Here is a 27,041-nt window from a genome sequence, read left to right on the forward strand (position 1 = left end):
TACCTTATAAATCAGAACGCGTGTAGAAATATCTGCGAGTTTTACAAACTAGAAAAGTCATTCTGAAGGCACTGGAACAAAACAATCCTGACATCTTATTTTTCACTTTACAGTCCAAACCCCAAGCTGCTCACAGAGCAACTACAAAAGGCAGAATGATTCTGTAGAGGCAGCAACTTTCTTCCACTTTTTCCCGATCCAGTTGAGCTAACTTCCTTTGTTGCAGAGAAATTATACAAAAATACCTCAGATTTTTATATTTCAGAAATCAGTATCCACATTTTTAAAATCCACATTACTCTTCTCATTGATCAAATAACCTTTTTTTTTTTTAAACACTACAAAATGAAAATAAAATTGGTCTGCATCTTCAAATTTACTATGAGAACAGTACCTCCTGTCAGAAGGAGGGAGAGAGGTCAAAGGTTCCTGATGGACATTTTCAGAGCCTAGAGACTCCACAACCCACCTTCAGTCTACATAACTTGAAGCTAGGGAGTCTCCTTCCTTTTGACTTGTATTCTAGGCTATAGCTCTAAATGCAATTTAAAAAAAAAAAAAAAGCTCCAAGACCAGAGGAATATGGTATATAACAACTATGGCATTTAAAGGGAAATAATGTGGATTGTCTGAATGGGAAAACAAGCCATATAGTCTCCTGTTATGTACTGGACCATCAATGCTCCATACAGATGAGAAGCAAACCAGGTCCCTCCTGTACATTTGTGCCACTGTACTGTCCCCAGGAAGACTCCATTACCTTTCCAATGTACGAGAAAAAGTACATGACTTTAGCAACCAGTTAAAAAGCAAACAAGTCTTTAAATGTCAAAGCACAGTAATCACAAGTGCCTTTTAAAAAAAATAAAAAACCAAAAACAAACAACTCCAAAAACTGGGAGTATTGCAAATGAGAGACTAATTCAGGATAATTGCCATCTGGTTTAACATTTGAAAGCTGTGCCTCCTGCATTTGAGACTCATGTTATTTTCAGGGGAGACATCTCATTTGGGCAGGAAAGAAAAACAACTGGGTGACAGTCACAACAGTTAACTCAACTGGCCTCAGGGGCTTTAAATGCTAGTAACAACTACTGGGATTAAAAAGAGTAAGTGTTGAATTCAGAGTTTAATGGGTGTCCTAAAGTAGTTTCAGATTTCTGCTACAACTTAAGGTGACACAGGCAATGCACAAGCTTGTAACAGAAGGGAGAAGGATCCTCCACAGAAGCAGAAGTACTACTTCCATTTCACTCCCTCCTGCCCTGCTTTTCCCTCAAGAACAGCAGATGAACCAAGGAAAAATGAAGCAAATTTACAACAGAGCCAGCTTGCAAAGCACTGCAGGATAATTTCAAAATCATCACAGAAACGTCAAATCACACTACTCTTAACAAGAGTGAGAGAAGTAGACCTGGCATGTCTAGGCTCATCTGCCCTTTTGCATTGATTTTACTTAGAAAAAGCATTTCAGGGGAAAAAAAACCCCAACTGTCAACTTGTTTTTACTAGAGAGGCAACCAGTCTTGCAGTACAAAGTATTCACTTATTCATCCCAAATAGAATTGGCTACAGGAAAATTATTTAAGCCTCAGTGAACCAGCAAGTGTCATTTGTGATCTTTTTCTATACGCTGTCCAATCCTTTATTGTTTATTCAGCTTCTGATACTTTCTGTTTATCTACTGATATTTTTTAGAGGCACCTGTTGCAGTTTGTTAAGCACCCTGGAACTGAGTTACTGCTGGCATCAGCAGGGTCTCTGCCTCACTGAATCCACAGGCTCATGGATCCAAATCTGCCAATTCACTCAGATCACAGAGTCGACACCTTTTCTATTCGTATGTGAAACTTAGAAAAGTCTGAAGAAACCCATACATGTCAGAGACTTGTCTGAGCCTTCATCTCCACATTCAATCTACACTCAATATGTTTTTTTACAGAATTCAACAGAATCAAACAGATCTTATTGTAGAGATTAATTTAACAAGTTATTCACACGCTGCCAGTGAGGATATACCAGAGTGCAGAGAAGAAAGATTACAGAAACTATTGCCCTGATTTAGCCCCTGCTCACATAGTGTGGTCGCAGTCACGTAACTGATTATCATCCTCTCCCCACTCCCAGCTCAGGTGCACAGAGCTCTGGAATGAAAGGCCCATCATAACAGAGACACTAATTTCACTTGTACGTACAGATTAGATTCTTGTCACATTATTTATTTCTTTTTCCTTTAATGTTTGTTTAAACCTTACAAACGGTACGCTGATTTAACAAGGCAACCCATAAAACTCAGTAATATACCTGTAAAGTGGCGGGGGGGGGGGGGGGAGCTGGGGGAGCAAGCTCCAGCTTTTTAGCTTTGCTCTCAGGACATTACAAGGAAACACTTTGTGCCTAAGGTTCAGCAGAAGTAGGTTCTGACCCCAATTCTCAAAGAATTTTTTTGTCAGGGATGTTATAGACGCTCGTGACAAATTGGAGGAGCCAATTTGTATTAAATAAAAGATCGAATTTATTAGCAAGCGATAAAAGAGCAAAACAGCGCTGGGCGGCCGGGGAGACAGTGCTCCGCCACAAGCTCGCACCCAAACAGGGGAAGAGCCTCTTTATTTATACAGTCTTTTTAGTCCCTGATACGTGAAGGCTGGCTGGTATCTTTGGTATCTTGTGCCATCAGGTGTTAAGTGGTCGTAATTTGCCTTCTGGTGGTTGTTGGGATGAAGGCCGAAGTCTTCCTCAGCTGTTCTTTAGGTGACTCAAGTCCCATTCATGCTCTGTAAACGTTTCTCTACATATGCTAATCATCGGTACTCATGGTCTTAGATAAGTGAAGAATATCCCTACCTCTACATGCGATTTCATGAACAAAGTTAACCCGTTCATTACAATCCCCCCTTTTCTATTTTATCCTGATTTTGTTCATTAAATCGATCTAATATTTCTTTTGTCCGCCCGAGGATAGGATTAATTCCTTCATCCTCTATTTGTTCATATTGTTTTCGTAACAGCATTAAGTGTGCAGCTTCTAAGCGCCCTTTAACAATAGCGATCAACTTATTAAAAATGCATGGCCCAAAAGTCAAAAATAAGATCAACAAGATAAGGGGTCCTGTAATAGTTGACAATAGGGTGGTTAACCAGGGTGAATAATTAAACATAGACTCATACTAGCTCTGTTGTGCTTCCCTGTCTTTCTTCCATTTTTCTAACCCCTCCCGTAGCTTGGCCATTGTATCTCTAACTACTCCAGTATGGTCAACATATACACAACACTCTTCCCGTAGGGCTGCACATAACCCCCCCGCTGCATGAACATTAGGTCTAAGCCCCGTCTGTTTTGTAATACTACTTCTGATAAAGACCTAACAGACTGTTCTAGGGCTGTCATGGCTTTTTCTATCCTAGCCAAATCCTCGTCGACTGCTATTCTTAAGGATTGAAATTCTTGATTTTGTTGTATGAGGGAGGTTATTCCTGTACCAGCTCCAGCAGCTCCGACTGCTATGAGGGTTGCTACCGTGAGGGCTGTCAAGGGCTCACGTTTTTGTATGTGATGGGCCTGAGTAGTTTGATAGTTATAAATAAAATCTTCGGGATGGTAAATAAGCTTAGGTATTACAGTTACTTGTAAGATAGTAGTAGTCTGTACAATATTGTTATTATCATCTTCCTCTGTTACGACTGAATTTGGTCTTACACCAGAGGGTTTATTTGGCACCAGCTCTTTCCTTATCGTAATTATTCCCCCTTAATCTGCGCCTGGTTTTCAAAGTCTGACTCCCCATGTTCTCTCGGTTAACCAAGCAGGATATTTCGGGTTGGTTGCATTAATATAAACATATGGGCAATTTCCACTCCATAGTCCTGTTTGGCTTCCATCCCAACCATGTGAAGCAGGTGTACATCCATGAGGCCCCCCACCTTACAGATAGGAATTTATCTGGACCTCCCCTAGGAATCCAATCAGAAGCTATAGTTTTGCAACCCCAATAAGCATAATAGTAAGAGTCGGGATGGTTGCAATACCCCTTTCCAGGGTTAGAACTGGGACAAAACTAAAAGCCTAAGTTATGAAGACATGGGTTCCTGGGTATGATTTGACATAAGGATTGATTAAAGCTTGGGGCCCCGGCAGCAATTACTTGCTGTAGTATCTTTTGATCCTCCCACCTATAAAGCGTCTATTTGTAAGGTTGGTGGGGGTTCCCTTTGTCTTGGGTTGTCTCCATTAGCATTAGTAACAGTCCTATCATTCAAGTGCTTAATCTCAAGTTTGAGAAAAGTGGTGTCCCTTTACCCTTGGACAGGTATTCCAAGGGTGCTGATAATCATTTTGATTTTTGTCTTCATCCCTGGTGAGAGATGGGAGACTTTGGGGAAGCTCTGAGGATGTTTTATTTGGGAGTAATAAGTCAAGAGGCTCCGTGAGCCTTCTCTGGAGGTAGTTCATCAACCTTAATCCCCACAGCAGTACGTCTCTGCCCTCTTCTCTGCCTACTCTGTTGCTTAGAGCAGCGAGGTATACTATCTTCTCAGCAGCAGTCGTATTCTTCAGGGGAACCTCCTTTATATTTACTTTGTTTTGACTTATATGCGTCCCAGTTTGTATCCTTCACTTCCCAAGCTCCCCACCCCACTCTGACCACTGTTCGTCTGCGGGATACTTGCACTATTTCAGTCTTCGTTGGGCATAACTTATTTACATAAAGACAACACCTCTCAGGGTTTATGCCTTTAGCAAAAATATCCCACCATTCTTTGGAGTCTTTTATAATTTTTCCAGTTGATATTCCCATACATAATGCTTGCTCAATTAATTCCTGTTCGTAATTATAACATTCGTGGCAAATGTCACTAGGGGAATACCCATAGGAGCAATGTGTCCACCACTTTTCTCTACAAAGTTTACACCTGTAACATATAAAGATAACATATACAGTGAGGATTTTTACAAAAGACAGTCTCACTCCTCCACTTTTCTTCGGAGCTTGATTTTCAAGCTGTCAGGGTCTTTGGTCACCTCTCAATGAGAACTCCAAATTGGTCCTTTGATCCTGCTTGCATGAGTCTATCCTCGTTCTGTAGTTCGGACAGCAGTTTCTGTGGTAAGTAAAACAAGAAAGGGCCCCTCCCACCTAGGAGTGAGAGAGGATTTTTTCCAGGCTCTTATTAGTACCATATCACCTGGCTTTACTGAATTTCAGGGGTTGTTTTTCTTTGGTGTCCCTTAACATGTACCACAGTTATTCGCTTGGGCCCTCTTATTGCTTGTCTTGACTTCCTTTTCCCTGTTATTACTCGAGATGACCCATCAGCGAATAACTTTTCTCCCTCTCTCAATTTTACCTCTTCCAGATCTAGCCTAATTTTTGTTTGTTCTTCAATGGTCTGAAGGCAATTATGTGTTAATTCTTCTTCAGGACCCCCATACAAAAATTGTGCCGGATTTTTTTAAGTTTGTTGTTCCGATCTCCAATTTAGGGGAATGGATTAGGATCCCCTTATATTTTAAAAGCCTAGCATCGGTGATCCATTTTTCAGCCTTTTGTTGGAGAACTCCTCGAATATTATGGGAGAACACCCTTAATTCACTTCTAAACGTTATCTTATTTGCTTCTTCCACTATCAGGGTTACAGCAACAACTGCTTGTAAACAGGTGGGCCACCCTCTACTGACGGGGTCTAATAATTTGGAAATATACCCTACAGGTTTCTTTTTCCCTGTCCACTCCTGGGTTAAAATTCCGTATGCTGTCCCCTCCTCAGTGGCCACAAATAAATAAAAGGGTCTCCTCACATCAGGCAGACTCAAGACAGGGGCATTAACTAGATCAGCCTTGAGACTCTCTAATCTCTCTTCATCTTCTGGGGTCCATTTAAGCAACCCATCCATAGTTAACTTTTGATACAAAAATCGTGCTTTCGCACTAAAGTTTTCAATCTACTGTCTACAATACCCAAATAGCCCCAACAATTGTCTAATCTGTTGTTTACTCCTCGGGGCTTTCAGTGATAAATTCCATTTACTCATTCGGGGTCTAACTTCTTAGTCCCCTTGCTTATCCAGTGTCCTAAATATTTCACCTCCTTTTCCACAAACTGTAGTTTTGGCCGTGATACGTTGAGGCCTTGAAGGCCCAAGAAATTTAACAACCGTATGCTTTCTTTTCTGACTGTTTCTTGATTTTCTCCTGCTAACAATAAGTCATCCACATACTGTATTAGTAAGACCCCATCCTGCAGTTGGTATTCCCGTAGAACCCGTTCTAGGGCTTGTCCAAATAAGTTTGGGGATTCTGTAAACTCCTGGGGGAGTACAGTCCACCTTAACTGCTGTCTCCTATGAGTGTCTGGGTCTTCCCACTCGAAGGCAAAATAATCTCTACATTCCTCCTTTAGAGGGCATGACCAGAATGCATCCTTAAGATCTATTACGCTATACCATTGGTTCTCGGGTCCCAATTGACTCAGCAGGGTGTGTGGGTTTGCCACTACCAGGAACCGGTTGACAGTCCGTTTATTGATTTCCCTTAGGTCATGCACCAACCGATAGCTACCATCGGATTTTTTTTACTGGTAAAATCAGGGTATTAAAAGGGGACATGCAGGGTTCGAGTACCCCCTTTCCCAATAGTCTTTTAATCTCAGGTTTTAGTCCCCTTCTCCCTTCATTAGATAAGGGATATTGTTTAACTCTCACTGGAATCTCTGGGTTCTTAATAACCACCTCAAATGGTTCAATCAAGCCATTCCATTGGGGTCTCATCTTTTTCCTGTGAGCCGGATCCTGATTATTCCAGTTTGGCCGATTTAAGGGCCATTTTTGATCCGTTGCTGGGCCAGTCTGATGTTGCTGGTCCCACAGTCTCATCCCAGCCCCCCTAATCTTGTCCCTTTCTTCTACGGTAAATAATATGCCCAGGATAGACTGTAATTCATCCCACGTGTACAAATTCAGTCCCAAGAATTGATCCAACCTTTTGGCTAACCCCAGGGGATCATCTAACAGATTCCCCATTTCCTTCTTAAATTTTCTTACATCCCCTGTATTAAGGGGGACTGCCACATACCCTGTTCCCGGTCCCCCCTGTTCATCCTCACCAGGCACCAGCATTTCCCGAAGAAGGAACAATCTTTCCTTTCTTCGTATTATTTTATTACGTGCAGACCTTCTGGGAGGGGGTGCCGGGGCTGAGGAATTAGGTTCCGAATCTGACCCTTCCTGGGCCTGGGCTATTTCCTGGCCTTGGAGTGGGTCCTGAGGAGGAGGGGCCTGAGGGGCATAGGGAGGGGGCCAAAGGGGGTCCTCATCATCTTTTCGAGGTTTATCTGGTCTGTTTTCCCTTAAGGCAAAGAGGAATGACATTGCCCAGGATTGGGAAATCCATAAGGCAGCATATTCACTTTCCTCTGGGCTGGCTGGTGGTCTCTTATTGTTTACCCATATATTTAATTGTTGACACACCCAATCCTCAGAGGACCCGAACACAGGCGAGAGTATATGAGGATTGCTGAGAGGTTTTCCACCCCAAATCTCAATACAATAACTAATCATCTTTTTCCTTAGACCTATCCTTTCTCCTTGGTGAACTGTCTCAATATCTTAACATCAGGCTTAGGGGACTGTCCGGGGGTATGTCTGGTAACTTATTTCCCTTCCCCATCCCCATGGGTCCAGAGGGCTTGCTTTTCCTCTGTCCCATCTTCCGAGGTGCCCTTATCCACACACACACACTCACTTCCCCTCGGTCGTGACTCGCTCCCTCGCGGGCTACGAGAACTGCACTACTGGAGGGTCCGCACTCGTGTGATCTCAGAGAGACCTCTCACACAATCACACCTCGGGATAACCACCCCAACCAAACGGCTCACGTTTTATATACTCACCCGCTCCCGGGGTCTTCGTTTGGTCTTTGTGCACAAAATTTAAGGGGTCCTGCAGGTTCTTTTGCTCAGTTATCATAATTTAGAGGGGTTCGTGGGTCCAGGGTATGGCGGCGGCACCTCTTCAAGACGGGGCTATCCGGGGATAGGGCGCCTCCCCGCTTGCAAGGGTCCGCACCAAAGAACCTGGATCCGAGTCACGGCACCAAGTTTGTTATAGACGCTCGTGACAAATTGGAGGAGCCAATTTGTATTAAATAAAAGATCGAATTTATTAGCAAGCGATAAAAGAGCAAAACAGCGCTGGGCGGCCGGGGAGACAGTGCTCCGCCACAAGCTCGCACCCAAACAGGGGAAGAGCCTCTTTATTTATACAGTCTTTTTAGTCCCTGATACGTGAAGGCTGGCTGGTATCTTTGGTATCTTGTGCCATCAGGTGTTAAGTGGTCGTAATTTGCCTTCTGGTGGTTGTTGGGATGAAGGCCGAAGTCTTCCTCAGCTGTTCTTTAGGTGACTCAAGTCCCATTCATGCTCTGTAAACGTTTCTCTACATATGCTAATCATCGGTACTCATGGTCTTAGATAAGTGAAGAATATCCCTACCTCTACATGCGATTTCATGAACAAAGTTAACCCGTTCATTACAAGGGACACTGACAATTTGCAAAAGGCAAGTTACTTCATTTCTTACCTCAGTTACCAGCTACAACAGGAACAATGTATATTGCTCGTTTTGCTTGCTTTAATTGGCCTATATTAGCAATAAGATCTTAAATAGAAAACTGATTCCTGACTCTCAAAAGCATCATTTAGATAAACTAAATAAATCTGCTTAACCTTTTATTCCCTCTTAATTATTTAGGGTGAAGCATTAGGAGCCCCTCCTACTATGCCAAAACCCTCAGAAGTTGCTTATCTCTAGTTCACATGAACTTTCTTCTAGAATACCTAAAACCAAAAAATAAAAGCAAAACGATTGGAAATATCTTTCTAAATTCTAACTGATAATTTTTAATCTTTCTAAATTGCTACTGCAGAATAAGGAAGGAGGTAACTAAAATTATTGTTATTAAGTAGTTGGTCACAGAAGCTGCATTTCTGCTAAAAGATAGGTGTGCATTTAAGCACACCTGGAAGCTCTGGCCCTCTAGTCAAGGGTTACCCAGTTCTGCTTCAGCAACAGATGATTTGCTGGAGCATCCCACAGCTTCCTTTTCATCTGGTTTCCTTCCTCCGGAAATAAAGAAATTGGTGGGAGTGCCCAGTCTCATCTTGATGCATAGAACTGGGAAATACAGAGACTCTGAACCACAGTGTATAGCCAAAATTTGTGTGTGATGGTATACCTTCCATAATATAGATGCTGAGATTAAAAAACAAAACTCCTGTCCTCTTTATCTATGTAGGTGGTATGCTGGACATTGAGACATGTCACAGGTAGTTTGCTGCAGATAAGAAATGCATAACATTTAAATGTAAGCCTAATAAGTGTAACTGTCAGAAGTACAAATATATTTCATATCAAAGCTCGAATAGCTTTAAAAAACATTCCTGAATGTCCTATCACTTCTGTTCTCAGGGTTATCTGATTCCAAAGCTTTTTCTTTTTAAGATTTGTCTTGTAAAACTTAAGACAGGTTCATAGCTTTGAACTGGAGGGGAGATGATCCAGCTGCATTTACCTTCACATAAAAGTGGTCTTTCCCTCAAATGCTCAGCAGCACTCTATAATCCTTAATTTCAAGGTAAACATCTGCTTCTTCACAATCTTGGCCTATACACCTGTGAACAGATCATATATTGTCTCTAGCACAGGTCATTGCACAATGAAATTTCACACAGTAAAGAAATAAAGGAACCTGTAGGTGAGCTGCTGCCCTACTAGGTATCAAGCAGCTGAATAAGACTATGAAGTCTGATTTCCGTTCATTTAATTTGTGGGAGACTGAGCGTTCATAAGGCAGCAACTTAGGGAAATATGCAGACTCTGCAGCAGCCCATAGTCCCTTTGTTCAACTTGCATAAATCACTACTTTTTTTTAATGTTTTCTGGAGCTGAAACTGTGAGAGCACAGGTGCCAACAGGGCTCTGTTCCACCACACCCAGCAAGAGAGGATTGCTCCCAACTACATTCTGCTCTGCTGAAATCTCACATAAGATCTTCAGAACATATTTTAATTTAAAGCACAGGGGTCACAGGGTAAATGGCTGCACTTGCTACAAAACACAGGAAACAAATCTAGTTTCCCAAGGAAGCAAACAACAAATTTACAACTTTAACAATTACTTGTGGTATATTTATCCTCATCTCTCAACACACAAATGTTTTCAGTGACTTGAGGCAGATTGTTTCACTGGTAAGAGATACAAACTGCCAGGAAACAGCAAAAGGCAATTAGTACATCACTATCTCTTTTGTAATCACAGATGAAATTTCTGTTGGTTTTTTTTTTTTTTTTTTTAATCCCCTATTGCTTGTTCCCCCAAACAAGCAAGACATCACCTTGAAAATGAATGCAATTAATTATATTAGCTAAAGCTTTTAAAACAGAATGGCTTCTCATTTACATTCCTGGCAGAAATTCAATAAGATTGCACTACGGTAATGTTGATGGACTGCTGCTGCAGTTATACCAGTATCCTGAAAAAAACATTTTTAATGTTCATGATGGGATTTTTAGAGCTAAGTACTTTGAAGTGTTAAGTATTCTCAAGTAAAGCCACAGTGAAGAGACTACAGAAAAGATAGTTTACTGGGTATTAACTGAAGCTGGAACCATTTCCTTCCCTTTTGCACCAAACTCTCCATACGCTTTTAGCTAATCAAAAATTAGCTGAATTCTCTTACATGCCTCAACTAATTACTAAAGATGTCTACCAAACCTACAGTGTTTCACTTATGTACCTGAACACTTGCCCTCTCTTAGCACAGTTGCAGCTGTGTTGGTATGAAGTGATTGCATAGCTTATTATTTGTGTACAGGGATTTCTTGATGTTACTTTGGTATCGGTGGAGCAGTATGTGGTGGTTTAACCCCAGCAGGCAACTAGGCACCACACAGCCGCTGGCTCACTCCTCCCCCCCTCCCAGTGGGATGGGGAGGAGAATAAAAAAAAAAAAGAAAAAAACCTCGTAGGTTGAGATAAGAACAATTAATAACTAAATTAAAATAAAATATAATAATAAAAAACCAGCATAATAATTGTAATGAAAAGGAATATAACAAACAAAAAAAAAAAGAGAGAGAGAGAGAGAAATAAAACTGGTTCAGGTCAGTTTGGGTCAGCTGTCCTGGCCACGCTCTGACCCCAGTTTCTTGTACAACTGCTTGCTAGCAGAGCATGGGGAAACTGAAAAATCCTTAACTTAAGATAAGCACTATTTCACAACAACTAAAACATCAGTGTGTTATCAACACTATTCTCACACTAAATCCAAAACACACTGTACCAGCTACTGAGAAGAAAATTGACTCTATCCCAGCCAAAACCAGGACACAGTGGCCATCGCAGTACTCTTGTACTGCCTTAACAATGTAAGCTAAAAGTAACATACACAATAGAAATTGTTATACTGTCCTGGATAACTGAGTTTTTGTAGCACGCTTTCAGTTAGAGACAATAAATGAAGGCAACAGTGATTATACATGTATTTTTGAAAACATTGATTTATAAAAACATTATTATTTACAGTGATGTAAATAGCAAGGAAAAAATGTAGATTAGTGTTTGGATCTCAGGTTGCAGGATGAGGTAATGGCAGAAAAAACATTTAATTGCAAATCAGGTACACATTCTACAGCCCTATAATCACTCTACCACAAAATTACACTTCTACGATAGATGCACAAGGTGGCTCAGCTGTGGTCCAAGCGTGCCCAGTAGACAGAGGTACAAAAGGTAAGATCTAGATCTCTCAATTCAAACAAGGAGACCACTGCACAGTCAAAAAATTTCCAGAAGTAAGTGTATATAAACTGAATGAAAATACTTAAGTCAATGCCCTAAAAACACCTAGTAAATAAAGCATGGAATAGGCTCTAAATTTGATAGGTTTATATCACTTTCTCTAAGTTCAAGCAGATGTATAGGAGTACATGCATAAGATACACAGCATAGTATTCATGCTCGTAGAAAATTTGCCATAGCCTACTGAATTCTGTATAGGCTATCACATCGTACATCTATGACCCTGATGCATACTTCTCAGATGTCATGTCTGAACTTAATTTAAGAAATCTTTAAATATATTCATCATCAAGTGAGATAATACTTATTACCTTTACTTTTGGAATAATGAAAAAGAATTCAGGAAAGGCAGGTGGGAGGATCAAGTCTGCTATCTCAAGAGCTTAAAAAAAAAAAAAAAAGGTAGGCATAGAGCTGTAGGGTGACTAAAAAAAAAAAAAGCTAGTGTTGGTCACATTCCTTTAATTAAAAGTAGTAGGGGAGAATCATTAGGCTGATTTTAATTTGAGCAAAGAGTTTATTTCAGATAGAAATGTCAGTGGTTTCTCTTTTTCCACAAAAGATGGAGACTGAGTAGAGTCCTTATGAAGGACTTGATGCAATGCTTTATTCTTAAGATGGAAGGCATGAACTCTTTATTTCAGAGGGAGGATGTTGGCAATTCATGTATTTCTTAAGCTTCTCTCAGACAAAGGGAAAAAGAAATCTAAAGAGATAGCTAGTAGAATAAGAAAGCCAAAATAATTCTCAGTGTATTACCTGTATTGGAAAGGCCCTCACAGAGCAGTGTCTGGATCCAAACAAGAATTTCTGAGCAGTTCACCCATGTCTTTGAGCCAATACCAAGATTTTTAGCTAAATGTTTTGATCTCTTTGCTTAGAGAGATGTCTAAGGGGGCTAAATATAACCTAGATGTTGCAGGCATATGATGTATCAAGTTTAACAATGGGCCAAACTCGATGTGAAGCTGTAGTCTGGACCTGTGCTTGCCAGGATCTCACAACAGGTGCTGAGAAAGTAAGTTATCTGGTTTAAACCACATGTATGAAATTATAGTATCTTTAAGATTATATAGTGAAGAAAAAGTTAAGCTTTTTATCCTAACAGACTGCAAACTTGCAAAAATGGATGTGAATACAGAAGAAAGTCTGGAATGCAGGGAGTGAGACAGAATAAAGTTACCAACTTCACACATTCATAACCTCCCAACCTGAGTAAGCGGTTTCAATGCACTGTACACTATGAGCCCCACTCTGTATTAGCTCATAGATTATTGGTTCTCACCCTGTGTCTTACTCAGGCTACAGTACAGGGCAGCAGTGAAGTCTCTCAAGCACTGTAACACTGACTCTTCTCTTGGAACAGTCATGGACTTCTGCTGTACACCAAAGAATATAGGGCAGAATTCCTGTAACTTAACCCCTTGTTAGTTTTATTTTTCTGAAGGCAGACATGTCTCTCTCAAGCAGCCTGGACCACTACTGCATGGAAGATGATCAAGAAACATAGAGCCAGGGCAGACTGCTTATTCTACAGATACTAGCTTAGCTTGATGAGCTCATCAGCAAGATGCGCTAAGACAGTAATCACTACAAAGCTCCAAGTTTTTCCAAAATATGTATCACTCTTATATTATTGTACACAGCTAAAACACACGTCTGCTAACACTATGCAACTTGTAGTACATCTCTATAGATCTGGGAAGCCAGATCTCACACTGGGGATGCACAAGAGGGATGGAAGCAGAGATGGCAAACTCCAGTTAAGGGAAGGTTTAGAGGGTCTGAGGCACTGCCTGCAGAAGAAAGGTGGCAGACTGTTGTAAAAGTGATAGACATGAAACCATATCTTAACACACTGGCAAACTTAATCCACCTGGAAACTGCAGGTTTAAGAATACAACAAATCCACCTCAGGGGAATATCAGTTTAAAAGCCCTGAGGCCATAAATTATATTGGATTTGGTTTTCAAGGGAGTTTGTCGCCGTCTAGAGGACAATTTAGTATGATTGCTGAAGTTCTGAGATGCTTCCTTACCTTATGTATTAGAAGTTCAAATATTTGGGGAGAAAAAGGCTTCCTCTTCAAACACAGGATTGGAGCACACACTGTCTCATCTTCTAACAAATGAACAACTTGAATAGAAGAGATTATGCTTAAAGTTTTAAAAAGAAATCAAAACAGACAGCAGTACTGTGATTCCACAAATCAGGCCAAATACGCCACTTCACAGTTCACCCTGCCCAAATACTAAACCATCAGGGATACAGAAAGCCCTATGTGTAACAGCTCTTACTTATTTTACAGTGAGTTACAGCTCATTTGGAACAGCACACTAATTAATACAATCAGAGGCAAAAGTTTCAGAAATCTCCCAACAGCACACATTAGCATATACTGCCAAGAGACTTGATAAAGTTCAAAGCTTATCTTGTAGCCTGCATGCTCTGTGTTTGCTCAGAGCAGCAGCTGGCCAAGTGATCTCCCTTCTTCTCAAAGAGCAAAATTAAATTAGATTAGATCATCTTCTCTCCCTTGTAGAATTAAGATCGTGCTATGAAAACAAGCAAACTAGCTTTTGAAATCCTGTTTCTCACTTAAAGGCTACAAAGGCTGAGGAATGCTTTCTATAGCAATTCAGCAGAGTTGCAACAGCGTGTGCATGTCCTGTTTTCCTGGCAGCCTAATGGAAACAGTTTTACAGATCTGTGTCTCACTGGACTTGAGGCTGTGAGTGACAGGGAATCCTGAGGTATGAGGCCAAAGAAGAAGGGAACAAAGGAGAAAAGGAAATGGACACAAGGTCTTGGGAAAAGGCACATGGAAATGGTGTGGTAAGAGCTGCAGGAGTAGAGAGTTTTGAAAGCTTCTTCGTTTGTTGCTATGTAAAAACACTTCTGAGTAAAAGAGGAAAACTTAGTTCCTAGGCAAAGATAAGAAACATGAATGTTGTATGAGAAAAGCTCAGAACATAAGGAAAAAAAGCAAAAATGTAGGAAACAAGATTGTTTGGACTTGGAAGCTGGACTGAAGAACAACAAACATTTATGGATGGCAAATGGGATGGAGGGTGAAGAGTTTTAGTTCACATATCACAGTGATGCCAGATGCCATGTAAAAATCAAACACATAACAGTGAAAGAAGTTCAAAGGAGGCCATACAAATGAGATCCTATATTTAAACTCTAGTTTCTAGAGCTGAATCACTGTACACCAAGCTGTGAGGTCAGTTGGCACAGACGCACTTAAACAAGCTTATAAAAATGTGTCCCCATTAAATTACCATGCTGCAGCAATTAAACACACTCCAGAAGACCATCCTATGCAATCTGTTCTAGATGAACAGCTAATGAGAACTAAGCTAAACCACTTTTTTCTGGTTATGATTCCTCCTTTGAATATTCCCATAACTATGCTGCTAAACAACTTAAACCTATAAAACTGAAAGGGGGAAAGACATTTGGCTGCTGTGGACAGATGGAGTAGTAAAACTGGCCACGAGAATGCACATGGTACATCTTCATTCAGTCACCCTAGACTGCATCAAATTTAGCAAGAAAATTTAGCTTATATTTTGGCATGGGTTTTGGTTACTTTGTTTTTTGTTTGTTTTTTTGTTTGTTTGTTTTTGTTGGTGTTTTGGGGTTTGGTTGTTTGTTTTTTTTTTTAAATACCTTGATTATATCCTAGTTAAGCTGAAGGTGAGGGAGAAGGTGATTCAGCTTTTATTGCCAAGATTCTTCACAGCTTGATCTTCACTACTGTAACTGGAGCAGATTATAAGATGAAGATGGTATTGCAAGAAAAAAGAAATACAAAAAAAGTCTCATACACGTGGAAAACAAAAGAAGGGTGGAGTGAAAGAGAACTTTTGAAGGGTTTACATTTTCATGTGGTATCTGAATGGTGAGTAGCTAGGCCTGAGTTTACAGGGCAGACTGACTTGTGAGGAGGTGTCACTAACAGTAATCCTGTGAAAATGTTAACCACACTGCTTAAAGAGTTACTAACGTGGGCGTCAAAGATGTTTGGTATAGAAGTAAACTAAAAAATGGAAGCACTGCATAAACTCTCAGTACATAAAACATTTGTTCTAAAGCATCTTAAAATTAATCAGAGAAACAGCTCTGCTATTTCATGGTTTTGAAAATTGCAGGCCACTTACTGTCTCTAAATTTGTTCTTTCAGCATGCTTTCACACACAACTTATGCTGCTGTGTGCAGCAGAGGCATAGTGGGAAGATTGGATAAAACATCCATTGAGATTACAGCCTTACTCAGCCAACATCCATAGAAGGCAATAAATGGTATTTTCAAAGATCAAAGGGCTGCGGTCAGATCTTCAGTGTCAAAGATAGTCTTGTTTTAGAAGAATTAGATGAACCAAGGAGGCTCTTAGACACCTGAGCTATGTTGCAGGTTTCCTATTCTGCTCTCCTTATGACAACCTTCTGATCAACACTGACATTTCCTTCATATTACCTTCATTCTTGCACTGTGAGTAAATCCAAAGTAGAAGACGAGAAGAAAAAATTGTTCCCACAATTAGAAATATAAACCCTCTCTACAGTGACAGTGAAGTGTCTTTGTTCTGTTTGTACGAGGCCTACCCCAAAGTACCAAGTATAAGCACTGCAAAATAAAGGCTTGACACCTCTCTGTACCTATAGACATTACACTAATAAAAAGCCAAGCATTTATCAAGATAAATGAGGGCTCAAAAGGGCTTGTGTTACAGCCCGAAATGTCTCAATTTCCTGTGAATTCCCTGTGACTTGGCTGGTGCCATTTTTACTGCAGCTGTTCATTCAATTGAGAGTTCACGTCATGAAACATGACAGTGAGGAAAAGAGCCGATGAGAATTCAGTGAATACAGCTTTTCATTTGAAAAGACCCTCAAACACATACAATTGCTTTATTTTGCTTAATTTTCAACATTCATAAACATAATTGCATAATTTTCTAGTCAATACTGAAAACAAGTGATAATTTGTAATATTACAACTTTCATCTCAAAGGAATACAACCACAACAATTTCCACTCCCTTCTAAAAGAGGTGAATGATATGGAGGAGGTTGGATTGCCTATGCAGGAGATGCATACATTATTTTTCCCCATAAAAATATATTAATATTGTTGCTATCAACTTCCTTTTGTACATGTATAAATGACTTTTGGAAAATAGACTTATTTAAAGCCAGTATTTTTCATGTGCCAAATTACATGCACTAAATATCTAATACTGGGAATAGCAAATGCTAATATTTCTTAAACACAAAAGATTAACTCTTTTTTCCCCACAAATTCTCAATAGCAACATTTCTCAGTGGAGCCAGTTAACAGAGGTTACTACCATTCCACCCAAACAATCTGTACCCTTCTAACTAAATAGTGAAGCATTTGAAAATCTACAAAGGATACACTGCTTATTATGAATCCCCATCCTATTTATTATGAAGCTGGTGGAAAGACTTCCAGTTATCTCACTATACACTGACTTGGGCCTATAGGAATGAAACAGCATTAGTTAAATAATTCTTAACACTAGAATCGTAGATACTGTACCATACCTTTATACTCAGATGCTGAGAGTCTGTTAAGCGGTGTGATGGTTTTGTGATAGAAGTAAAAAAAGAAAAAAGTAAGATAGGAGAAAGATGAGAGTTCACTGGGAAAAACAAGACAAATAGGGAAAAAAGTACTGCATTAGCCAGACAATCCACTGCAGTACACAGTCTCTCTAAGAGATTACACCCAATTCCCACTGATTTTAAGGGGCTTCAGGAGAATTCTACTGACTCTATGTTAAGCAACTACAAAAAGCTGAAAATTCATACAGACAGACTTAGCAAGGCTCTGCTATTAAAGTACATGAGGGCCTGAGCAATAACCTTAACCATACTTTTTGCCTTTCCTGTATTCTGCCCAGCCTCTGCTCTGAATGCCTATTTAATGCCTCAGTTGATTTCTTGGATCAATTCTGAGGAGTAATTTACAGCATTTCCTTCTGTAAATCCTTATCTTTCAGCATTTGCCTGTTCATTCATAACCTTCTCCTTCCTTTTTTCAAATCTGGTCTGTCTTGACTTTGGCCATCTGCCCCATGCAGATTTCTCAGGTCATTCTTCTCTTAGAACTTCTTTCCTGTTATGCTTTTCCATCTCTAGCTTGCTAACCAACCTTTCAGGATAAAGAAAAAATACCCAATGGAGAGGAGTGTCACAGCTTGGAAAACAAATTCAGAATTCTGTATACTTAAAAATTCCTTCTTGAAAGGTTGTGACAAAATAAGTTAGCTCTCACTAGACCTGCAATATTCCCTAATCCTGTCAATTCCTTCAACATCACTAGAATCTACCTACTCCTTCTGAAACATATGTTCCTACTTTAGTCACTGCTTTTCCTCTGTTCCTTAATATCCACTATCTTCACCTTTATCAATTTTAGTATCCCAGCTTCTCCAGAAAGACCTTCCCCATCCATCATTCTATCTATGCACGTTGTTTACTCCTGTTCTTCCTTAAGCATGGTTCTCTTTTTGCTCTGAATTTTCTAATAGGACCAAAGGGGTATTAAATTCTCAGTGTCCTCCTTACTATAGAAATAATTTCCACAGAACTAAGTATTTAAAACAAAAGATCTTAGTCAAAACTTGTTTTGTATTCTAGCCTTATTTCAATACAACTGTATTTATTTCAACAGAATTTAAACTAGATTTCATCTACTTGGAAGAAACCTCTCTTCCTTCTATTCCCCAACTCTTGAAGCTTTAAAGTTTTTCATGAGAAATGTTTTTCCATTGGTGTGGCTATACAATTCCCTAACTTGGCGCTCAAACAAAAAACAGTTTTAACACACTTGGCATCTGGACAGCATGTCCTAATAGAGCTCAAAATAATAGATTATGAAAAGCGCAGACTGTGTACTAAGATGCTGAAAGGCATCAGTTCCTGCTAGAGCCAACAGGTGCTGAGAAAAATTAATATGCTTCAGTACTGAAACCATGGAGGAAAAACACATACAACAATGGCTTTCTTGTCCTTCCTCCTAGCGTGATGCTGAATGATGTTACAGCAGTGGTTTAAAAGTGTCATGGTCTCACTAATGGTGGTAATGGAAAGGTCCTGACATTCACAAACAGCTCTGTTTCTGACAGCTTTCGCAGAAAAGGATCAGAAATAGACTGACAACAGTTCAAATGTACCATTTAACACACCAAGGTGCAGTAACTACATGTATTCCCTACAGACAGCAATCCCTTCAGGGTCATTAAAAGGCCTTCCTAGAAGTAATTCTTTCAGATTCCTTTGATAACATTTCTTTATACCGTGTCTGTTCAGGGAAGGCTACATACACATCCGTGCTAAGCTTGATTTCAGTACCAAAGTACCATCTACATCTAAGTGGAAGTATGCTTCTGCTGACCTCTCTCGATGGCACATAAGGAGAAATTCTATCTCACATTTACAATATGAATGACAAAGTATTAAAAACTGAGATGTAATTTTCCTTCAGCAGAAGGCCTCTAGAGGGGTAAATGTTCGTAATTAAATCAACTCCTCTTCAATCTTACATCATGGAATAGCTAGCTAACTACTTAGCTTTTAAGTGTGATATTCTTAATTTACAGGTCTGCAATTTCACATGTACTTAGGTCAAATGGTCCCTCACTATTTCTATTCCATCTAAAACTAGTATGCCTAATTGCAAAAGAAAGGTACTACTTGGTGTTAGAACACAGGAACACAAGACAGAAAGCAAATATTTGGTAAGAATTTCTCTTAAGACCAATTTCTTTAACTAGTTACCTTTCTAAAATCAGTTCTGTGCAAAAGCAGCAATTGCTCATGGTCTTCATTGCTGGCTTTCCCTGCCTGAAGAAGCAAAATTGTGTACTAATGCAGGTACGATTTAGTTACTGACAACCCAGACCTGATACGAGGTAGTAAAAAAATATGGGTGACAATACATTCCTCTGAGGGACAGCTAAATCCTAATGCTGGGTTTTGAGCAGCCTTTACAGAATCAGTTATAGTAATGGCTTTTGGGAGCCTTACTGGATGGAGTAAGATAGAGCAATTAAAGGCCATAGTGCAAGAAAGAGTTCCCTTTAGTTGCTTGCAAGGTTACATTCCTCCCAAAGCTATGTTCATAAATAGGCCAAAACAGTACACTTTTCCTGATAGTCTAAACATTCTCATGCACATCCACTAAAATAAATCCAGGAAACTAAGCAATCAACCCCCAAAACTCAGCTTAGCATAAAATAGGGATGAAATTCTGGAAATGGAGAAGAACTATTTACAACTGCAACTATAAAGAAGAACCCCAAAACACAGACAGGAAGCTGCATAGTAAACAGCAAAATAAAAATGCACTGGGGAAAGCCTCCAGAGATCCCTTTCTGCTTAGACCTTAAAAGCTGAGAAATTACTTTGAGTTCATTACCCAGCTCCAGACTAATCTATTTACTTGTATGGAAGTGAAGGAGTGGGGAGAAATATATTTGACTCATTCTTAGTAATCTCCCCTGCAAAAAATATTTTTTGGAGAAAAACAATATACAGACAGCTGAGCCAAATTTCTTTCTCCCTCTCAGACAAAATTGGATCATGATTCACCATATACACAGTTGAATTTTAATTTATTCCTTTAACAAGTTTGTTTGTGTATTTTCTTGTAAGCAAGAATTAATACACTCAAGACACAGGAAAATGTTAATTTTATTGCATCGCCTTTCAAATTTACAAATGTTGAGTCTAACTCCTATTGGCATTCATTCTCTCCTGAAGAAAAAAAAAAAAAAAAAAAGACAAACGTCTGACCTATGCACAGAGGTTCTCTGTTCTTTGTAGAGGTTAACACTAACCTTGTATCAGTAATATCCTGAATGAAATTAAAGGTTCCTACCCATTTTCAATGTGTGCATAGATGGACAGTTATCACCTTACTCAAGGAGGAAAGCTGTTTCATAATTATTCATTCACATTGTAACTCCATGGTGCCACTCAACAAAAGAGGAAGGTGACATAGGAAAGCAGTTGGCCTATTAGACTAACATAAAACTTCACTCAGTTCAGTGGAGTCCAAGTAGATTTTAGCCATCTGGTATTCATATATACATCATGTCTATGATGTTCGCCTGCTAAATGAGTAGTTCACGAAGCAACACTAATGATGATAACCCTTCTGTTCTTTCAGTGAGAAGCTCAGAGAGCCCTCCAGTTACTGGAACAAAAGAACACACCCAATTAGATGTGGGAAGAGTCCCCATCCCTTATCTCTGCTGCAAGAGAAAAGAAAGAAATTCTGCTACAAATCCTCAGTGAGGTGGTGCAATGAATTCAAGGGAAGTGATGAGCTGCACACACTAAACAGCTCTGGAGCTGTGTTCACTTCATAGCGCGACGCAAAGCAGACTCACAGAAGAAAGCACTCAGAACCCATTTGTGCCTTAACCTTGCCAATTATTATCTCAAAATGTCCACCAATAAGAGGATTCAGCACAGATGACTCCTCCAAGTTCAGGAGGGAAAATTATAGAGGAAATGCTGACTACATCTCTGAAGGGGGAACCAGACCTGTCAGTGCTGCAACTGCCATAAACGTTAATGGTGTAGTTAGCAGCCATTTGGTACTAACCTGCCATAGTCTTCTGAAGCACCATAGAACAGTTTGAATCCTTTAGCTCAATTGTAAACCGAAGAAGCATAAAGACACCATGTGCACTTGTGCCACTGGTGCAACACTAGATGTCTGCTACTTGATAAGTTTTACAGAACTACACACACAAAATCCATAAAACCATGTATCAGTGGCATTTTCCACAACTGTTTTGCATCTTCCAAACCATGAATTAAACATTGCAAGCAAGTTTGGCTCTTCAAAAGATAAAAATGCATCTATTTCTACCACAAAAACACCTTTGGTTGATAACAGGTCCTGCTTCTCTTTGCAGAAAATTTGTGGACTCTCTGGAATAAGCAAGCAAAGTGAGGCAATTTGCACTTGCTAAGTAACATACGAGAGTTGTAGCTCTAATTCTCTCTCTCTCTCTAAATACTATAATTTGTTCCAAACATTTTGCTCATCCCTAAATTCATAATATCTAAACTTCTGTTTCCTAGACAAACAGGATGTCTACTTAGAAAGCAATTCAGCAAGAAACAGCAGTGATATGAAGCATGCATATAGATACGTATCTATGTATATATACACATACATACACACAAGTAAAGTAGCACTTACACTAAGTGCCAGTTTATATACATGAAGGGAAGTGAGCAGTCAGGCAGATGGGGCCAGATCTTCAGCCTCTATGTGCTGATTGCTTATCTGCTAACTTGGAACAGGGAAACTTCAGAAAAGCAAACTTGAGATTAACACTAAATCTAACGCCAAGGAATGCTGCTGTAGAAAGGCACATGGCATGATGGCTTTGTATTCAGAGTAGAATTGTATTTAATACAATTAAAGCAATTACTTCAGTTCAGTCGGCCCTAGTTAAGTCTCCATTGGAGTTAGTTAGCAAATAATGGTAAAATACTTTGAACATGCAAATACTGAATACTTTCAATATTAATATTCTTGCAACTGCTGCAAGAGCAGGCAGGTCCAGGGTCCTTGGAATACTGCAATGTTGTAACATGAAAAATAAGGCCAGTACTTTTGCCTGGCTAGTTTAAACACAACACATTTCCATGATTGTACTAACCAAGTATCTGCCTCAAAAATACGGAAAAGCTCAGGCCCTACTTTACCACCAAGGAAATAACTTCTGTGATACAACACAAACTAAAGGGTCATGTCCATCTCACATCATCTAATACCAGCACATAAAGACTGAATATTTCAGAAAAATAGGAATGAAAACTGCAAGATGGAAATAAAGAAAAGCAGGAGAAATCGATTTGTTGTACTTTGAACTTCAGTAACAGAATTAAAGTCTTATGTCCCTCCAGCACTCTCATGCAGAGTATTGAATCCCTGCTTGGTAACACAGCTTTAGGCAAATACCCCAAAAAGCTAAGAAAGCAATGATTGAAGGCATAGGAGTAGATGGAAGGAAACAAGACACTGAATTAAGAAAGGTTAAAAGGACTGGATCATGTTTAGTCCTGCAAAACAAAGACTTAACTACATGCAACTATATAAAAGAGGTTATAAAAGAGAGCAACAACTGATTATTCTCTCTAGTCAAAGATGGAACAAAAAATGATATGAAGCCATAAAAAGGAAAATGAAGGTCTGAGAACCTTTATAACTCAAAGAGTGGAACAAGCAGCCCAAAGGCTGTAGAATACTCATCACTGAGAGTATTCAGGCTTAAGTAAACACACATCTGTTAAAGAGTACTTTATTATAATTGCTCCTGCTGTTATGCAAGGAGGTGGAATGAGAGTCCCACCGAAGTCTGGGGATTCGATACCTACAATTCATTTCTTTCGCATTTTTGAAACTTTTATTCAGAACAATAAACATCTGGTTCTTAATTCCCCAATTAACACTGTTTCCAGCCCTAAGGAATTAATCATAGAATTCATGGAAAACAGTTTATTTTTTAGCAACGGAGTAAAACAAATTGCCTACAAACTTCTACATTGCTAATGGAGCAGTTTAATTGCCCCCCCCCCCCCTTTTTTTTTTTGACATTTTAACTCAAAAAATAAAGAACAGAAAGTCGTGCCTGGGCGGAGAGCTTTGCAACAGTGTGTCAGCAGAGAATTACACAGCACTATAGACTCAGGCTCTCATTCATGGTACTGACCTCCTTTGAAGAGCACTCTGAGATCTAATGATGAAAAGTACTGTAAAAAGTGCTAGATATTATCATTAGTATTCAGGAGGACAGAATTCTGTGGCTTGGTGAATTCAAAGGGACCTGCTGGTACCTATGAAAGCCGATAACATTTTACAGAAGAAAACAGCTCTGACAGCAATGTTAATGTAGGCTGGTTGACCAGGGTGGGAGCAGGCCATGGTTTTGCCAACATCTCCCATCAAGGTGCGTTCCAGACTTACTTAGTATGATTGAACCAACCTAATACCTGCTCACCTTTTGTTTTTACCATTTCCACTATATAGTATTTTAATCTATTTTCAGCTACAAAAACAATGTAGTATCTAAAATACCATCCTGATAAAGAAAATCTACATTACTGCTTGTGTTCTCAGAACCCTATGCAGTCCTGTCACTACTCTTCATGCCAAGGAGCCTTCCTGGCTATATGGCTGGCCACCAGAAGTTGCTGATTCCACGAACACCTCTTTGTTACCACTTCTTACACCCTGCAGCTCAGTGGATTTACACCCTGCTGCTTTCAGCTGCTGTGGAGAAATTAAATAGAATGGAAAGTCAATCACCAAATGTTCTAGTACTCTGGTTTTAAAGATGTCCCTGCTTGTAGAAGTGGAATGTGCTGTTCATCAGTTTATTTGCCTGGTTTTGCCACTAGATGAATTTTAAGTAAACATCTTTTCTTCTCACAAAACAGATTTTCAATGAGTAACCAATACAAACAACATGCATTACGATTCTATCCCAGCAATACAGACTCCCAGTAATAGCTCTGAACATCTCCGCTAGCTTTGGGGAGTCTAATTGACCACTGTAATTTACTTCAAGGTTAGCATGATTTGGACAGCTCTTGAAAACATGTTTTTTTACTAGAGCCTTCTGTACACATTTGCTGTGGTCGATCTTCTTTTTCTACCTACTGATTTCGCCTTTTGTTCTGTGTGAATAGTCCTAAGTCATCAATTAGTAACATGAGGAACTGAGTCATTTCCCCTTATGCTCCTTAAAGTCTCTTTAGATAATATTTATCAGCATATTCCAAGTTGATGGCGGCTTTACCTTTGCATCTCTCTACAATAAAGCTTTCTGTATTTCTTATTTGATGTCTAACCTTTATTAAGTTTGCAGCAGCTCCAACATCTTTGTGTAGTTATTGGTGCTACTAAATATCATGGAATGAGGTACTAAGGGGGAAAACACACACCTCTGTTTATTTAGTTTTAGCAGAAATAATTCTGAAAGCCCTGTTAAAAATTACATTGTAGTGTTTTGGGGTTGGTTTTATGGTTTTGGTTTTTTGGTGGTGGGTTTGTTTTTGTTTTTTACCATGCTATTCCAGACTGTTGTTTGTCTATTGATTTCTCCATGGTTCCAGCGTACTTCAGATGACAATGTGTCTTCATTTGGAGGCCAGGAAGATAGGTTTACCTTAACATTTAGAGTTGACAAAGCATTGAACTCATCCGGTCCAAGCCATGTAAGCCCTCCCATTTATTCCTTGCTTTCCAAATTGCACCAAAACTGTGTATGTTCCTATTCCTTCAAGTCGCTCTGGGATCAGTCAATTCAAAGATCTGTCATGTGTCTCTAGATAGGTCTTTACCAGAGACAGGGAATAGGACACAACAGGGTAGAAGCTGACAAACCATAGAGATAAAATTGCCATCGTTAAAAAAGCAACAACATCCAGGATGATGAAAAACATTCTTACGGACAAGACCAGAAAACAGCAACTTTCACAGTTAACTTCTTTGTGGATGCCACAGCCAAATCAAGTGGTACTAGGTGTTACAGACTTTGAAAGATCCTGTTCCGAGCAATTTCCAATAATAAAATAAAAAAAAAACAACCCACAACTTAACTAACCTTTTGTGATGGAGAAACCACAGCTAGGCTGGTATCTTGTGAGCTTGTTTTCTACTGACAACAAGCATACAGGGATGAAGACTGGGCTGTCTATCAATGGCTATGGCAGGGAGCTATTGTATCAGCTCTATGTGGTATACTTAACAGGCAGCTAGCAATTACAAGTCTCTTACCCCAATAATTACAGGCATAAGAATACCTCTTGAACAACATTATGTTCCAGTTCTGGCATGTAGCTCATGCTTCTCAGAGTGCAATGTACTAACCAGAACAAATACTTCTTTCTTAGGACTGAAATCAAAGTCTTAACTGGCTGGTCAAGTCTGTTTGCCGTTGTGTCCATTAAAGGGGCTTGCACTGCTATTTTAGGTGGCAAGGAACTCAGACAAACCATGATTTTTAGAAAATTTCGGTGTGCTTTCTTAAAACAAGTTCTTTTCAATGTGAACAAAACATTCCACAGAACTTTTATTAAGGCTAGAGAACTTATTCCCATATACACCCAGCTTAATGGTAACTTCCAATGAGAGATAAAACTATTAGAAATTACTATTACTGTGAGCTCTTCAGAGAATATTCCAAGTATCACATGGAACACTATACTATTATTGGATGTTCTCAAAATAAGTTAGCAAACTAGATATTCTGGTAACTCTCTGTTAGAAATGTTTTTCTTGCATATGGAAATTTCACTGTCTGAAAGCCACCCTAATCAAGCACTATCTACTACAGTTAATTCTTTAGGAATTTTATTTTCTTTCTCAGAATTAGATTTTAAAACAGTCAGTTAAGAGCCAAATGGTGACTGGAAGGTCTGATATTCCCAGACATTACAAAGCTTTACTTTTTCTGGCCTCTCAAACATGCATCTCCCCAGATAAGACACCATTCTGATCCTGAAACATGCAAAAAGCTGGCCAAACCTTAGAATATTATATCTTAAACATTTCCTCTCTGTTAAATGCAGGAATAAAATAGGAATAAGGAGTGTAAAATGATTCAGCAAGGATAGCAAATGGCAAATGTTGTAAAAAGCCATCTCATGTTTATGAATTCTGTTGTCAGATTATTTTGAACACAAAAGTCATCTTTTTATCACTGAATAAAATCCTACCCCTATTGTTGTGGGTACCTAGACCCAGTACACACCCATGGAGGGCTAACAGCTGTTTCTCTCAAAGAATAATATCTCCCCACTGTTGCTGAGGCTTCTTACTTACCAGTTGGGACAGCAGGATCCATTGTTGGCTTTTCCCAGGTATTGATCTGCTCCCAGGTAAATCCATTGGTTCCCAAGGCAACACTATAACCACAATTACTGTAGTGCTCATCAAATGAGCAACCACCTAAAAACAAGAAAAATTAATAAATTTCTGTATTAATTATTTATATCTCTTTATGATAGGTCATTTATTTAAATATTTTGTACCCAAGTTTACAGAGGCAAAAAAAGGAAAAACAACATTAATTTCCTGCATATTAGACTTCAGGCAGCAGAGAAGGTATCCAGAAAATATT

General features: G+C 39.4%; 1 protein-coding gene across 14 annotated transcripts in view; it reads right to left on the reverse strand.

The window, feature by feature from the left end:
- The window catches only part of PTPRT (protein tyrosine phosphatase receptor type T), a 507,468-nt gene that overhangs the window by 335,114 nt on the left and 145,313 nt on the right, over positions 1-27,041 (reverse strand). For all 14 annotated transcript variants that reach the window (XM_030008888.1, XM_030008884.1, XM_030008894.1 and 11 more), the window contains exon 2: positions 26,744-26,869. In XM_030008888.1, the coding sequence (XP_029864748.1) occupies positions 26,744-26,869 (126 nt within the window). The remainder of the gene's footprint in view (positions 1-26,743; positions 26,870-27,041) is intronic.

The sequence above is a fragment of the Aquila chrysaetos genome, chromosome 3 (genome assembly GCF_900496995.4).
Source record: "Aquila chrysaetos chrysaetos chromosome 3, bAquChr1.4, whole genome shotgun sequence".
NCBI lineage: Eukaryota > Metazoa > Chordata > Aves > Accipitriformes > Accipitridae > Aquila > Aquila chrysaetos.